General features: G+C 39.5%; 2 protein-coding genes across 3 annotated transcripts in view; both read right to left on the bottom strand.

Annotated features, from left to right (window-relative positions):
* The window catches only part of LOC113065208 (serine/threonine-protein kinase MARK1-like), a 46737-nt gene extending 41649 nt beyond the window's left edge, over positions 1–5088 (bottom strand). Inside the window, exon 1 of one of the 2 annotated variants that reach the window (XM_026236466.1) lies at positions 4704–5088. In XM_026236466.1, coding sequence (XP_026092251.1) covers positions 4704–4754 — 51 coding nt within the window. In that variant the 5' untranslated portion in view covers positions 4755–5088. The remainder of the gene's footprint in view (positions 1–4703) is intronic. The other variant, XM_026236467.1, reaches the window with a different exon arrangement.
* A 3030-nt stretch (positions 5089–8118) lies between these two features.
* The window catches only part of LOC113065207 (inactive tyrosine-protein kinase 7-like), a 39771-nt gene continuing 29332 nt past the window's right edge, over positions 8119–18557 (bottom strand). Inside the window, exons 14-20 of the mRNA XM_026236465.1 lie at positions 17832–18032; positions 17597–17746; positions 17263–17492; positions 9663–9743; positions 9415–9566; positions 9010–9188; positions 8119–8921 (exon numbers count right to left, since the gene is read on the bottom strand). Coding sequence (XP_026092250.1) covers positions 8761–8921; positions 9010–9188; positions 9415–9566; positions 9663–9743; positions 17263–17492; positions 17597–17746; positions 17832–18032 — 1154 coding nt within the window. The 3' untranslated portion in view covers positions 8119–8760. The remainder of the gene's footprint in view (positions 8922–9009; positions 9189–9414; positions 9567–9662; positions 9744–17262; positions 17493–17596; positions 17747–17831; positions 18033–18557) is intronic.

Raw genomic sequence — 18557 nt, 5'->3', positions numbered from 1 at the left:
AAGGGACTATTGGGTTTTCAGCGTGAGAGCGCCCTCTGGCCTTCGGATGCAGATTTACTGCTGATCACAGAACTGTACTGCGCTGAAAGATACGCATGAATATCACAGCTTCTGCCTTATCACAATTCATTCCCTTTGCGATTAAATTTTTATTAATTGTGCATTAATTGTTCACTTCATAACATGCTTTAAAAAAGATAATGGACACTTATAAATATAAACATTGTTACAGATATCTCCAATCAATTTCATCCAATTATATTGACCCAATTTTGTTATGTATTTGCAATATATAAGCAGGGGCATCATGCATTCATGATTTTTGAGGTGGCACATTGGGGGGGGGGGGGATATTAATCATGGTTGTCATGTGAGACAGCACTGTATAACTGATATAGGTATAACTGATATAGGCTTATGTTTTATTTATTTATTTTTCATTTTTATTCAAAACAATTCCAAACACCCTCAATATATCAGGAAATATCTAGATTCTGAAATGTGTAAGTTAATGCGTTTTGCACCTTTATAGATTGTTATTTGATCAATAAATGGTGATGGGCAAAGTAGTGTAATCTGTTAACTACACATAAAAACCCGACTTTTTACTTAAGTGCCATATATGGGTGCCATGCCATAAAATATTTTTAATACGAATGAATTTGCATTTAATGTACATTTTTATGACAATATTGTACGTTACTTATTTTAACACTTTCATTTTACAGAGAGTAAAGAACATTATCAAAGAACATTTTCATTCAGTCTAGCCAGAGTTCAAAAACTCCCATTAATATCACTGAAACACTTTACATTATGAAACGAATATCTTGCATTCGTACGCACATCTGCACTTTTTGTTGTTTCTGATGAGAGAATTCGCTAAATAATTCAGTTAGTGAGCAAGAAAACAAAACACCGCATTTCAGTAATTTCATTGATGACTCTTCTGCACGTCTCTGATTGGCCATTGCATTCCTTAGTGCTACAGAATCATTTCTGATTGGTTATCATGAAGCGTTGTACAAACACGTCTGTCAGCCAGCGAACGCAGATTTGAATTTAGCAGCTGATGCTAGGGCTGGGCGATATGACGAAATATATCGTCTGGACGATAGAAAATGTCTATCGTTTTATATAAGCCTCTATCGTTTATGCTACGATAAGGCGTTTACGGCAGAATTTTACGTCAAGATGCACCTCACGCAACGGCATGCGCATGCACGCTGCAATACATAAACAAACATGGAGGAAGACGGTAGTAGACGCGGTTTAGACCAGGGTAATTCTCAACAATATGACCAGCCAACCCAAACCGAGGAGCTTGTACCTAAGAGGGGCGACTTCTGTTGCATGGACACCTAAAACGGATGAAAAAGTTGAAATGTGAGGGGGCACGTGCCTCACTTTGAATGGGCATGATGCCTCTGATCCTAAGAAATCCATAAGTTCTTGGATCGATCCACACAAGTGTAAACTACTGGCTGATAAAGCACAACTTGCATCTCTGAATTCATCCACTTGTGACAAGAAGGTAATGTTTTCACACCCCTGAGTGCCACTAAAATAACTCGAGAATGCACATTATTTGTGGTCAACAGCAACATTCACTCACAATGCACTGATTACATTAAACAATGTGTTTGTGTAGAGTATGCTTCTGACTTCAGGGTCCATGTCCCGCCTGACTCATCAATCAAGGAGCGCATAGCTAGTTAAGATACAGGAATAGCCACAGAATAGTTGTCCTGAAACTTAGTCTCAATCTCAGACGTGATGTCCACAGGCCGTTGTCTGAACGTCTGATGCATATGACACACAAAAGTGGAAACACTTCAGGAATTTGATTGGTTGAAATATACAGGATTTCAGGGAGACGTGTGTGTCACGTTCTTTAACGATCCACCTGGATCCACCAAACCCCCTCATGAAAGAAGAAAGCCGTCGTGTTTCCAACTGTGACGAAGAGCGCTTATCAAAACACTAGACTCTCAAAAGTATGTGAAATATTTTAAGTTCGCGGCACAGACTCTTTAAAATATGTCAGAGTTTTACATACACGTGTTAACACCGTTATTGTGGCGACATTTCACGCCTCGAAACGTCCTGGAGACTGAAACGAACTGTGATTGGTTGTTTGACATGTCAGTCAAACCGCCTGGTGGGCGGGGCTTGGCTAAAGAAAGCTGCCATGGATTCCAGACCTTTAGCCGTCAGTCTGTAGATCTAGCTACGCGAAACTACCTGCAACCTAAAAGCTAAGGACACACAGCTGGCTTTTGGTTTGTTCTTAAACAATTAAAGTCAATAGATTATCGGCACTGACTTATCTGTGGTTGGAGGTCAACTCTTAAGGAGAGTGGACCTCGAGGGCCAGAGTTAAGAATAGCTGATTATTAATATTGCATTAATTAACCAGATAAGTAAAACAATTGTTCAAGCAAATCAAATAATACTGGTCAATTACCAAAATAACTGGGAAAACGGAAATGTTTTGACCACTTGGACTTTCTGTGTCACCTTTCACATTCAAGCACAGATAGTACAGCAGCTGCGATTGAGAGCATCTTATAGTTTGACAGCTGCATTGATTATAACACACTGATATCTGAAACCCCTTTAACCTCTTCCAGGACACACTGCAGCACACAGCGCTTCACAACACTCCTTCCTCTTATCCACAAATCAGCCCAAAGACAACAGACAAGAGTGCATGCAAACCAAGCATTATATATATTTTACATTTCGAATCAAGTTCCTTGACTTTATTATGATTTTATTAACTTGCATGATTATTTACGGATGGGAAATCACAATTTAAAATTCCCAAATGTGTTCATATGCAACAGAAAGTTACAGTGTAAGACCACGTTTAGTGACTATGCAAAACATATTTCATTTAAATATTCAAAACTGAGAAGGGAAAAATGTAAAATGTTTAAGAATCGGTCACTAAAAACAGTGACCAGTGATTAGATATAAACACTTTTCATTTAATGTTGATACCAGGCCTGACCGGGTGAGATGTACAGAGCCGCATCTCTAGAAGTTTCCTCCACTGATTCAGCATGAATGACTTACATTAATGACCCGGCCACACCCCCAGACGACCTCGGAGCATTTCTGTGCTTTTCATTAATCACAGCCTGTAATGATTGAGTCAACAGCCCCTGTGCAACCACTATCAGCAAGCCCTGAAGATCCTCCCACAGGCCGCAGACCTGATCACTGGAGGATTTCAACACAATACAAGTACAGGAATCCTTTATATAACCAGAGCTCTGCAGGCCGATAACCTGAGACGACTTTAAACCCACAGGAGCATGAGACACGGCTTCTTTTCTCCAGAAACTCACCGAGATCAAGATCCTTCCCCATTGTGTTGACACTAGTGTACATTTCCTCGATGAATCAAGCCTTTTAGTGAATCTACAAGATGCAAAGATCCCAAAATCTCACTGCGTTTCCTCATACCTTATTTGTGTCCCTGGAGCACAAAAGCGGTCATAGGTAGCACAGGTTTATTTGTAGCAATAGCCAACAATTACACTGAATGGGTCAAAATGATTGATTTTCAAACGGCTGTATCTTCTTGAACAAATATTATCCCATCCTAACAAACCATACATCAATTGAAAGCTTATCTAGTCAGCTTTCAGATGATGTATAAAACTCAGTTTCGAAAAAACTGACCCCTATGACTAATTTTGTGGTGCAGGGTCACATTTGTGATTTTTTTTCGAAGGCCGATTCATGTCCAATAGCATTTTCTGTATCTGAACGCAAGCATGAAATACCTCGTTTTGAAATAGTGGAACATTTTCAGCGGATTACAACTTAAATTTTGGTATGGCTTTTGACCAATGGAGATAAAGCGCACTTTTATGGTGACTGCTTTGTCCTTTTGGAGCATGCCAGAGCAAGAACTATGGAAAAGAGCTGCGCAAAGATCCTCATCTTGTGTTTCACAGAATAAAAGAAAATCATAACTCCATATCCTAAACCAATGCAGAAACACAGCTGACAGGATGAAAGAAAATGCAAACTCATTCTGTGACAGTAGGTGGCGCTTATGAAAAAGCAAAAATACAGCCATGCATACATTTTCACTGCACCTGCATGTGTTTCACAAAAAATAAAAATAAAAGAAAAAAGAAGCATATTCAGTCCAAACCAGAAGTGATACTGCAATCAAACCTCGATTACTTCCTTTTCAGCTCCATTATCCATTTCTCACAGCCAAATCTGATTGGTCCAAATTCACACTAGTTGTAAATACTGAGTAACTAAAATCCCAGTATTTGCTGTCATTCATTTGTATTAGCAATATCAGCCATCTGTCACTGAAAAGCCCGTTTAGTGAACTCTAAACAAGGCCTCCTGAGCTTATTAGACATTCATTACAATGCAGTCGATGTAAACAGTGAGAACTGGTGCCGGGACGCTGAAGCATGCGGTGCGACAGCTTCAATCAGCAGTGTGTTGGATTGCTTAACGGGACAGGAATCTACTTATACTAACAAATAGAGCTGTAATGACTTAAACTCAACCCTGGAGACCTTTACCAAGCCTCCAGAGGACAGAACCGAGTATGTGCTCAACCAGTCCGGCTCATTAAACGAAAGCACAAGGACGCGAGCGAGAAGAAACGCATTATAATCATGAATGTTCACGCGCGCAGATACAGTGTTTCATTGACTTACATTCTCGGCGTCGCGCTCGTTGACGGTGGGCAACGGTGTTCGGGTCGACATCTTGTGTTCACAGGCCGCTCGCGCCCGCTTCAGCCCCGGCGCTCGGTACAGCACAGCCGAGAGAGAGGACACGGATATCCGATGACCGTCACACCGGCATGTCTCCGGGCCTTCAACCTACGACGCAGCGGAGGCTTTCCGGGCTATAACATGCACACATCCAGGAGCGGCCCGCTTCAGCCGCGGGGGAGATAGACACACAGCGGACGCGACGCGACGCTGCGGATGCGCGGACAGGACGAGCGCGTGCGTGCGTGTGTGTGCGTGCGTGCGTGTGCGTGGAGCCCAGGCTCCTGCATTGATCCACCCTGATAGAAACACACACAGAGGGGGGTAGGACGACGATAGAACTCAGTGCTTCTGTCGCTAAATAATCAGTCCGTTTGCTTTAACCCGTGCATATGCCAAAAATGATTTCGCTTTATAATATCAGTTGCAGATGCTTTGTCACGATAAGCTCAATCAGTGCTCAAATGCAATGTTTGGGGAAAGTGCACGAACCTACACTCATCAAATGTTTACCACTGGCTCTTAAAATAATATGGCTCTCCACATCTGATCTATATCACCATCTAACGGATATAAAACACTACTGCGTTTCTGACTCCATCTTATTAGAAGCGTCAGGGTGATTTTATTTTAATAATAATAATAATAATAATAATAATAATATTTATATATATAGCACACAAATTAAAGCCTATGTCTTTACCTAAATGTCCCATTTAATGTGTATGTCGGGAATACAGTTGATAGCTAATAATCTGCCACAAGAGTCCCCATAATCATCCTCCACACCGCTAGAGGGAGCCAGCATCTGTCTGCAGCAGTTCTAGGAGAAATGTGTGCTGAACTGAAAGTATCTACTCTTTGTGCCTTATAACACATTAAAATAATAATAATAATAATAACAGACGTAACAACAACGAAAAGGCAAAACATCTACTATACTGTTAACAATTTTATGTACACACCATGCACTGCAGAAATACAGGAGTTGGACAAAATCATTTGAACACCCTCTATTATAGGGGTTGATATATTTGTGTAGACTACAATGCAATTCTTTATTTTTTCATTATCTGTATTCTATATCAGTGAAGTGCAAATTGTTTGTAATTAAGTGATTAGTACAAGTGCTCTGTGAAATGAGTGACTTCCAAAAAGAGCAAATCAAAGTAGCCCATTTAGCAGGAGCGTCTGTAACCTTCAAAGTCTAATTGTCTAGTGTTTGAAGAACAACAGTCTTTATGATTATGACTGCATACGATTGCATGCAAGGCTTCATCAAGCACTACATTTCGTGTCCTAACACAGAACTACTGCAGCATGCATGAAGACCCGTCTCCAATGGAGAACTTCACAAAACCAACATACATGAATAAGCTGCACATGCTGAAACTTTAATCACAGAAACCAATGCTAAAATGTGAAAAGGATGGAGTCATGCTCATAAAACCTAGACAGTTGGAGCAGCACATCTGACCTGGAGGCTCAGTCTGCTGAGCTGAGTGTCTTCAGACCACTGAGGACAGGTTTGGAGAGATCCCCTCCTCCATTCAGCTGGACACTATTCAAAAGATGATGAACCTAGTCTAGGAAGCTGTAAGCCCACCAGCAACTACAGTTGCCGTAGTTTATAGTTGCTGTTTTCCTTTTGTAAATATTTTTCTAGATGTTATCCATGTTTTATTTCTCAAGGACATGCAAGCAAGCAACCAATTAAAGGATTGTTTACTTCTTTCCTTTCACAATAGACTGTCAACTTCCTACATGGAAACATAGAGCTAACACATGGGATTTATTGATGTAGATCATGTTTTTCACACTTTTATGACATTATGTCTCATAAGGGGCAAAATATTGAGGCCCCTTTATCCAATTTGGACACGTTTCATTCTAATTCGTCAAGGACCCTAATACATTTTATGACTAGTGGCTTATAGTTCCATTATAATGCTGAAATTCAGACAAAATGAGTTTTTATTTGCATTATAATATGAAATCACCTATTACAGTCAGTCACTGTTACTATGGGCCTATAAAATGTGTAATTTTCTTTTAGATATACCTTTTTTATTATATACAGTAGATGTAATACTTTCTTTATTCTATTTATTTATTTTCATTTAACACACTTCTTAGAATGAAAATACCTGCATGATCAATAATAAGTAAATAAATAAACAATCATGGGTGTAGCCTACAAATGATACTTATTTAAATAATCATATATTTAAAAAGAAAATCATTAATTTCATGAATATCAAGGACTTTTGTCAGGGTTAATCCGTTTGACCTAATCAGTATGTGCCTATTCATTAAATATGTGTAAATATATACATCTCCTTGTACCTTCACTGCAGTACTACAAAAACTGCTTACATAAGGGAAGGTTCACCCAAAACAGAAATCGTGTCATCATTGTGTCATCTTCAAGTTAAACCAAATGAGATTCTTTCTTCTGTTGAACACAAAAGAAGATATTTTGCAGAATGTTGGTAACCAAACAGTTAAATGCGTGATTTTTATTCAGGTATACCCTTTTTTATTATATAGATGTAATATTTTCTTAATTCTATTTATTTATTTTCATTTACTTACTGATACACAGTACCCTGTTGGGTCACCTTAATGGCTGCTCTTTGTTCTGCACTATGTTACGCCATTTTAAGACAAATGGATGTGTTGTGCTATCATATTCAAGACATTATAAGCTTGCAGCCTTTTGGGGTTTGCATCAAATGTTCTTCAGCATTTCTACATGATACATCTGTTTATTGATAAAGATTGATCTGTTGAAAGGAGTTATTTTGAGTTAAATGCCAAATGCTCTCCTCCAATTTTCAAAAAAACAAAAACAAAAAACCTGGGAAAAATAAATGCAGAACATGCTCACATAGGACACTATTAACATGATTATATGCATGAAACCATTCAGAAAGATTTGGGCACAAATGGGTTAAAGGCAAAGGTAGAAGGTTTCCCAGGGCGTTCACATTATTTGTCCAACCTCGGTAGGTTTTTAAAGAATGAATCAAGTCGTGTAAGCAGATCAAGCATGTAAAGAAAGCTTTAAAAGGTTAATTCACCCAAAAATGGAAAAACACCAACTAAAAGACTGCTCCTCAAGCCTTCCACCAAAGCTGAAGGTCCAGAACCAGCTTTTCTTCAGTGGAAATGATAACTGCAAACTCTACAACCATCAGAGGGAGTGTGTGCTGAGACCAGAAGTCATCTTCTGTCCTGATTGAAAATGTCAGATGCAGCCATGGCCAATGAGCTTCTGTAGAACCGACAAGCTCTTATAAAGCAACGCACTGTGCTACATTAGCTTATTTTCAGAACATGAAATCAAACAAGCTTTGTTAAAAAGTGACATTTTATTGCAACAGCAGAGTATGTGGCTAGCATAGCATTTGTTCACGATTTATTTTTTTGTCCAGAGTCAAGAATATGTAACGTGTGTGTGTGTAGCAACTACAAGATAAAACACTGACCTCTTTACTAAGCCATAAAACACTATAAATGTGTGTGTGTGTGTATATATATATATATATATATAAACATTCAAGGCTTTCCAAGTCGTAACATACAGCATACTAAAATCAAGACATCCTTCATTTTACAGGCACTTGAAATTTGAACTCAATGAAAAAGTCGTCCTTTAAACATAGTTTTCTCAACAGTCTGTTTCTATGAGTACTTCTGAATTATATAAAAAGGTCATAAACATAAAAAAGTCATATAAACAGTACCTTTCTGTACATTGAACAAACAGGACCTTTTAAATAAATTAAGAGGCTCCCGAGACAGTCCTTCTAAAATATAAAATTGATCAGTGCATGGTTTGGTATTACAAACGCACTATATTTTACTATATTTCATCTTTTTGAGTGGGAAGACTCAAACTGAGAAACGATAGGGCAGCTTTTGTACAAACCCCTTTAAGAACCAAATGTTTGAGGAAACTTCTAAACATGGCTTGCAGGACGCTCCGGTTCTCTCACACTTTACTTTCGGAGGGCAGGTCGCTGAGGGCGGAGCAGAGGTCGCTGAAAGACAGTCTGTCTTTGGGGCTGGCGGCCCAGCAGCGCACCATCAGCTTGAAGACCCGAGACGGACACCCCTGAGGAGGAGACAACTTCAGCTTCCCTTCCTGCAGAGCTGTAGAGACACAAACAAAGAGAGTTAGAGATAAATCACAACCGTCAGTCAATATGCAGCCCACTTGACATTTTTTGTGAGGATGTACCTTCTAGAACTTTGTCATCCGTGAGCTCGGCGTATGGCAGCTCCCCAAAGCTGAACACCTCCCACATTAGCACTCCAAACGACCACACGTCCGTCTTGGTGGAGAAATCGTCCTCAAAGACAGCTTCAGATGGGAGCCAACGCAGAGGAATCCAGGACTGGTGATACTGGTAGTACTCGCTGTGTGGAAACACACACAAACAGAAAAGAAATCATGACGACTTCATCACCACAAGGGGGAAGCAGTGTGCGTGATAATACCTGGAGTGCATTCACAAGCCTGGGAACAATTGATACAGGAAGTTTTTGCATTGGAAAAGATTCCTAATTTTAGAAATCAAAGGCTCTAAACGTGGAATAGGACATGCTAGTGAATTTAATAAAAGGCAAACGTTGTAGAATGTACCTGTTGTAGACATCTTTGCTGAGGCCCAGAGCAGACACTTTGATCTGTCGTTTGGAGGAGATCAGGCAGTTGCGTGCAGCCAGGTCTTTGTGGACGAAGCGCTGGTTGGACAGGTGCTCCATGCCTCGAGCCACCTGCAGACACACCGACACCTGTGGGCAGACGGCACAGAGTGAGTGCACTTTGACAGATGTGTGTTTATGTAAATATACAGTATATCAGAAAGACTGAAGACCTTTATTAATTACCTTCTGCTTGGTGCTGAGCGGCTGGACTTTGACTTTCTCATCTTTGCTTTTGGACACTCGCAGGTATTGCTTCAGATCACCCTGTAATAACACATAGCAAAATGAAACAAGACTCGGGGGAGAAAACACTTCTCAGGACACAATATTTAAATCAGTACTTCATAATACATCTAGAACTAAGACAATTGCCTCAAGAGGTTACTGGTCTACAAGGAGGGTATTGTTTTTGTTGTTTTTAAAACTACTTCGATAGTGGTGAAACTGCACAGCTTTGAGATACTTTTTTAGTGTGAAGAAGTGGAAATGACAGAGATGAAGGGATGAAGTGTAACAGACAGACAGATAGACAGACAGATAGATGACAGACTGATAGATGATGGACAGACAGACAGAGGACAGATAGATGACAGACTGATAGATGATGGACAGACAGACAGAGGACAGATAGATAGATAGATAGATAGATAGATAGATAGATAGATAGATAGATAGATAGATAGATAGATAGATAGATAGATAGATAGATAGATAGATAGATATATGATAGATAGACAGACAGACAGATGACAGACAGACAGACATAAAGACAGACAGATGATATACAGACAGACAGACATAAAGACAGACAGATGATAGACAGACAGACAGATAGATGATATACAGACAGACAGACATAAAGACAGACAGATGATAGAAAGACAGACAGACAGACAGAAAGGTATATAATAGACAGACATACAGACAGACAGATAGATGATATACAGACATACAGATAGATGATAGACAGACAGGAGAGATCGAGACTGAGACGCACTTCCTCCTGCACTGTCAGAAATACACCTCCATAAGAGAACTATACTTCAGCAAATTCACAAATTTAATAAAGAACTTTACAGCCATTAGTGAAACAGAACAATTAAAGATATTATTAGGAAAGGGACACACAGCAGCACTGGCTGCGAGATACGTGTGGACGTGCCACAGCCCACAGTTTGTGTGTGTGTGTGAGTGTGACCTCAGTTTGTCTGACCCTATTGTGCACCACAGTGACCCTTAGTATGTTTGTGTATTTCTATGTAAGTTTAAGACTGTGGAATCAAACGTTCACACAAACGTTATAATTTGTTAGTTTAATATTATAAGATGTTATTATAATCAGTTCCATTACTGTGATGTTCATTTTTTTTTTTATAATTTATTTTATTTCTTCTATATATGTACACTAAGATTGGCAATATTGTATAATTTACATTCATACCAATAAAGCAATATTGAATTGAATTGAATAGATGATAGACAGACATACAGACAGACAGATAGATGTTAGACAGACAGATAGAAGATAGACAGACAGATAGATGATAGAGAGAAGATTAGATAACAGACAGACAGATAGATGATGGACAGACAGACAGACAGACACATAAATGATATACAGACACACATAAAGACAGACAGATGATAGACAGACAGACAGACAGATACATGATAGACAGACATACAGATAGATGATAGACAGACAGAGAGACATAAAAAGAGACAGATGATAGACAGACAGACAGACAGACAGACAGACAGACAGACATACAGACAGATAGATAGATGATAGACAGACAGACAGACAGACAGACAGACGGACAGATGGATAGATGATAGACAGACAGATGATAGACAGACATACAGATAGATGATGGACAGACAGACAGATAAATGATATACAGACACACATAAAGACAGACAGATGATAGACAGACAGACAGATACATGATAGACAGACAGACAGACATAAAGACAGACAGATGATAGAAAGACAGACAGACAGACAGATAGATGATAGACAGACAGACAGATAGATGATAGAGAGAACATTAGATGACAGACAGGCAGATAAATGATGGACAGACAGACAGACAGATAGACAGATAGATGATAGACAGACAGATGATAGACAGACAGACAGATGACAGACAGACAGAAAGACAGACAGATAGATGATAGACTGACAGACAGACAGACATACAGACAGATAGATGATAGACAGACAGACAGACAGACAGATAGATGATAGACAGACAGATAGATGACAGACAAACAGATAGGGAGATAAATGATAGACAGACATACAGATAGACAGACAAACATACAGAGTGATAAACTATAGACAGACAGACAGACAGATGATAAGACAGACAGATAGATGATAGACAGACAGACAGATGATAGACAGACAGATAGATGATAGACAGACATACAGACAGATGATAGACAGACAGACCGATAGATGATAGAAAGACAGACAGACAGATAGACAGATAGACAGATGATAGACAGACAGACAGACAGACAGACAGATGATAAGACAGATAGATAGATGATAGACAGACAGACAGACGATAGCTAGACAAACAGACAGAGAGACAATAAGATAGATGATAGAAAGACAGACAGACAGACAGACAGACAGATAGATAGATAGACAAACATAAAGATAGATAGACGGACAGATATAAAGACAGACAGATGATAGAAAGACAGACAGACAGACAGACAGACAGATAGATGATAGAGAGAACATTAGATGACAGACAGGCAGATAAATGATGGACAGACAGACAGACAGATAGACAGATAGATGATAGACAGACAGATGATAGACAGACAGACAGATGACAGACAGACAGACAGATAGATGATAGACTGACAGACAGACAGACATACAGACAGATAGATGATAGACAGACAGACAGACAGACAGATAGATGATAGACAGACAGATAGATGACAGACAAACAGATAGGGAGATAAATGATAGACAGACATACAGATAGACAGACAAACATACAGAGTGATAAACTATAGACAGACAGACAGACAGATGATAAGACAGACAGATAGATGATAGACAGACAGACAGATGATAGACAGACAGATAGATGATAGACAGACATACAGACAGATGATAGACAGACAGACCGATAGATGATAGAAAGACAGACAGACAGATAGACAGATAGACAGACAGACAGATGATAGACAGACAGACTGACAGACAGATGATAAGACAGATAGATAGATGATAGACAGACAGACAGACGATAGCTAGACAAACAGACAGAGAGACAATAAGATAGATGATAGAAAGACAGACAGACAGACAGACAGACAGACAGATAGATAGACAAACATAAAGATAGATAGACGGACAGATAGATGATAGACAGACAGCCAGAGAGACAAACAGATAGTTGATAGACAGACAGACAGACAGACAGATAGATGATAGACAGACAGATGATAGAAAGACAGACAGATGATAGACAGACAGAAAGACAGACAGATAGATGATAGACAGACAGACAGATAATAGACAGACATACAGACAGATATATGATAGACAGACAGACAGATAATAGACAGACATACAGACAGATATATGATAGACAGACAGATAGATGACAGACAGACAGATAGATTATAGACAGACAGATGATAGAAAGACAGACAGATGATAGACAGACAGAAAGACAGACAGATAGATGATAGACAGACAGACAGATAATAGACAGACATACAGACAGATATATGATAGACAGACAGACATACAGACAGATAGATAGATAGATGATAGACAGACAGATAGATGACAGACAGACAGATAGATGACAGAGACAGACATACAGGGAGATAAATGATAGACAGACATACAGATAGATGATAGAGAGACAGACATACAGACAAACAGACAGACAGACAGACAAACAAATAAATGATAGACAGACAGACAGACAGATAAATGATAGACAGACAGACAGACAGACATACAGACAGACAGATAGATAGATGATAGACAGACAGATAGATGACAGACAAACAGATAGGGAGATAAATGATAGACAGACATACAGATAGACAGACAAACATACAGAGTGATAAATGATAGACAGACAGACAGATGATAGACAGACAGACAGACAGACAGATGATAAGACAGACAGATAGATGATAGACAGACAGACAGATGATAGACAGACAGATAGATGATAGACAGACATACAGACAGATGATAGACAGACAGACCGATATATGATAGAAAGACAGACAGACAGACAGACAGACAGACAGATAGACAGACAGACAGACAGATGATAAGACAGACAGATAGATGATAGACAGACAGACAGATAATAGACAGACATACAGACAGATGATACAGAGATAGATAGATGATAGACAGACAGACAGACGATAGCTAGACAAACAGACAGAGAGACAATAAGATAGATGATAAAAAGACAGACAGACAGACAGACAGACAAACATAAAGATAGATAGATGGACAGATAGATGATAGACAGACAGCCAGAGAGACAAAGAGATAGTTGATAGACAGACAGACAGACAGATAGATGATAGACAGACAGAAAGACAGACAGACAGACAGACAGATGATAGACAGACAGATGATAGACAGACAGTTGACAGACAGACAGATGATAGACAGACAGACAAATAAATGATAGACAGACAGACATACAGACAGAGAGACAGATAAATGATATAAATACATAATTATGATTATGACAGACATGCATAATTACAGACATACACAATTTACATACAGACAGATAGACAGACAAACATACAGACAGATAGATGATAGACAGACAGACAGACAGACAGATGATAGACAGACAGACAGATGATAAACAGAAAGATGATAGACAGACAGACAGATGATAGACAGACAGATGACAGACAGACAGATGCTAGACAGAAAGATGATAGACAGAGAGACAGACAGATGATAGACAGACAGAGAGACAGATGATAGACAGACAGACAGACAGACAGACAGATAATAGACAGACAGACAGACAGACAGATGATAGACAAACAGACAGACAGATAGATGATACACAGACATACAGACAGATAGATACACAGACATACAGACAGATAAATGATAGACAGACAGACAGATAGATGATAGACAGACAGACAGACAGATAGATGATAGACAGACAGACAGACAGACAGATGATAGACGGACAGACAGTTATATAGATGATAGACAGACAGACAGATGATAGGCAAACAGACAGACAGATAGATGATAGACAGACATACAGACAGAAAGATACGCAGACATACAGACAGATAAATGATAGACAGACAGACAGATAGATGATAGACAGACAGACAGACAGATAGATGATAGACAGACAGACAGACAGACAGATGATAGACGGACAGACAGTTATATAGATGATAGACAGACAGACAGATGATAGACAGACATACAGACAGATGATAGACAGACAGACAGATGATAGACAGACAGACAGATGATAGACAGACATACAGACAGATGATAGACAGACAGACCGATAGATGATAGACAGACAGAATACAGACAGAGTCTGTGTTCAGAAAGAGCTGGAGACAGAGGAACACTTCCTCATTCACTGTGATTTCTATCACAGCATTAGAGCAAGTTATTTCATCAGATTCCAACAACTAGAACCACATTTTATGGCATTACCAAATTCTGATAAATTAAATCATATTCTGGGAGAAAACTCAATTTCAATCACAGCAGCAGCAAAGTATGTAGCAGCCTGCCACAAACTATGAGAGTCAGCCAGTGGACAAAACTAAAGTCTGAATGTTCATACAAATATACAAAAGTGTGCTTTTATTTTATTTATTATTGATATATACATGTATTCTTGCTTTTGTTTACTGAAAAATTGTATGGATTATTTGTTCATTGCCTATGTAATAGCCAATGCTTTGGCAATACTGTACAAGTCATGCCAATAAAGCTCATTTGAATTGAATTGAAAGATGATAGACAGACAGACAGATGATATACAGACATACATATAGATAAATCTTAGACAGACAGATGATAGACAGACATACAGACAGACAGACAGATGACAGACAGACAGACAGATGATAGACAGACATACAGACAGATGATACAGAGAGATAGATAGATGATAGACAGACATACAGACAGACGATAGACAAACAGACAGATGATAGACAGACAGATATATGATAGGCAGACAGACAGATATATGATAGGCAGACAGACAGATGATAGATAGATGATAGACAGACATGCAGACAGATAGATGATAAACAGACAGACAGAGACAGACAGAAGATAGACAGACAGACAGACAGAGACAGACAGATGATAGACAGATATATGATAGACAGATAATAGACAGACAGATAGATGATAGACAGACATACAGACAGACGATATCAAACAAACAGACAGATGATAGTTAGACAGCTGTTACTACAAAGAGCCATTTGTTAACTGAGAAGATGCGCAAATAAACGCTGAAAATGAAGTGGATTTGCGCATCTTCTCAGTTAACAATGCCTCCTTGTAGTAACAATTTATTAGAGGGAATTTAACGCTGATTAGAAAACCGGCTTTACTGACGAGATGCGCATTAACGATCGGCCGATCGTGATCGGAGCAGCCCTAATCAAAAGCAAGACAAATGTAACCCCCATTTTCATATTCGGCTGGTGCTGCTGCTTTTGACTGCAGTGGGCTTTAAGCAGCGTGGGGTCTCTTGCTCCACGTCTGTCTCAGTAAACCCATACCATTTCCAAACAACAGATGATTTTATTCCTTTCTTGGGAACAAACTTCCAACTCTCACCGGTAGCCATGTGGTCGCTTGCTGTTTCGTGTGTGCTATGATGTTGTTGTTGGCGCTTGCCATACTGCCATGTGAAACTAATGCTACGGAAGCTCCGGGGAGCCAAAAATGCGCCATTACACAAAAACTAGATTTACTTATTTTTTAAATCGCCTGTAACAAAAAAATCAAATTAATTCATTAAATCGATTTTTCTCCCAGGCTTAATAGACAGACAGACAGACAGAAAGATAGATGATAGACAGACATACAGACAGATAAATGATAGACAGACAGACAGATGATAGACAAACATACAGACAGATGACACAGACAGATAGATAGATGATAGACAGACAGACAGACAGATGATAGACAGACATACAGACAGATGACACAGACAGATAGATAGATGATAGACAGACAGACAGACAGATGATAGACAGACATACAAACAGATAGATGATAGACAGAAAGACAGACATACATACAAATAGAGATGATAGACAAAAAGACAGATAGATGATAGACAGACAAACAGACATACAGACAGATAGATGATAGACAAAAAGACAGATAGATGATAGACAGACAGACAATCAAACAGAGATGATAGATGGAAAGACAGATAGATGATAGATAGACAGACAGACAGACAGATAGATGATAGACAGATAGACAATCAAACAGAGATGATAGATAGAAAGACAGATAGATGATAGATAGACAGACATACAAACAGATAGATGATAGACTGACAGACAGACAGACAGATAGATAGAGATAAATGATATACAGACAAAGACATACATACAGATGATAGACAGACAGACACACACAGACAGACAGATATATTGATACATAGATAGGCAGACATATAGATAGATAGACGGACAGACATATAGATATGCCGCAGTGAGCTGATGTTACCATATCAGTGTACTCCATTATCATGTAGTGCGGCTCCACTTCTCTACAGATGCCCAGCAGACGAGCGACGTTAGCATGACTGAGCTTAGCAAACATGTCACACTCGCGACGGAAATCCAACTGCATCTGCTCATCGCGTGCCTGCAGACTCTTCACCAGCACCACCATCTCCTCCTCATCCTCACCGCCCTTCGCTTTGGCCAGCAGCACTTCACCAAACTCTCCTTTACCTACATGAGGAGAAATAGAGATGATCCATTTGTTTCTGTGAAAACCCTTCAAGATGTTGATGCTAGTTGTAAACTAGTCAGTCGTTTTTTGTTTATTGTCGTACCCAGTGTGGTGATGGTGTGCAGGTTGTTTCGGGGGAAGTGGAGCTTGTCGTGACTGCTGTGGCGTTTGTTGATCCCGCTGGCAGCCATGTTGGTGAGCGCCACCTCCTCCTGAATCTCTGCTGTGGTGTGGCCGTTCTGTTGGACGTCTCCTATGGGTCGATCAGAGAACTGGATCAGAGAATCGACTCTATTTCTTCACAGTTACATGCTATAGCAGAAGTTACCACCACACACCGTTGAGACATTCCACCTCTCCCTCGTCTCCGTCCTCCCCCTTCTGGAGTCTCTTGGCATTGCGCCTCTGCTTGCAGTAAAACATGAGGCCCAGCACGATGATGATGTAGGCCACGGCCGCCCCCACCGACAGGCCAATAGTCTGGATCATTTTGTAAGGGGCCTTTTCATCATCTCCTAGCGAGTGCTGAAATGGTTTTTCTGTAGATGACCACCAACACAAAATGCACGTTAAACCCCAGGGTTTTTAGAAAGAGCGTTGCTTTTGATCCCAGCTTAAATAGGCTCCTTATAGGAATCAAGTGACAAGCTGGCATGAAGATTCAATTAGGATCTAACAGTCCTGAACTCGCACCGCAACACAATTTGATGTGCCTCTCCTTTCTCTGAAGTCAACAAGTTAATCTTAATGTGTAAATTAAGTTGGTAGTCCAAGTTGGGCCAGAATTGGTTTAGGGTGAACTTTGAAACTGTATTGCCGCTTATATCATGTTTCAAAGAGCCATCCAGTAGAAAAATTGGTTAAACATGGCTACGAGGAGTACACGGCTTCAGACACAGTGTAACATAAACCCAAAGAGAAAGAATTATAATTGGTTCAAAGGATAAGACTAAGAGAAGATTTAATCATTCGCTATTTTTAACTAGCAGGAAATGGTCCCTTTGAGTGCTGCAGGGATGATGTGTTTTGTAAACCTAGAAGTTAGCATTACTCTGGTTGCCTTA

This window comes from Carassius auratus, chromosome 47 (assembly GCF_003368295.1).
Source record: "Carassius auratus strain Wakin chromosome 47, ASM336829v1, whole genome shotgun sequence".
Taxonomy (NCBI): Eukaryota; Metazoa; Chordata; class Actinopteri; order Cypriniformes; family Cyprinidae; genus Carassius; species Carassius auratus.
The sequence above is the reverse complement of the archived record's forward strand: the minus strand, read 5'-3'. Positions and strand labels throughout refer to the sequence as shown.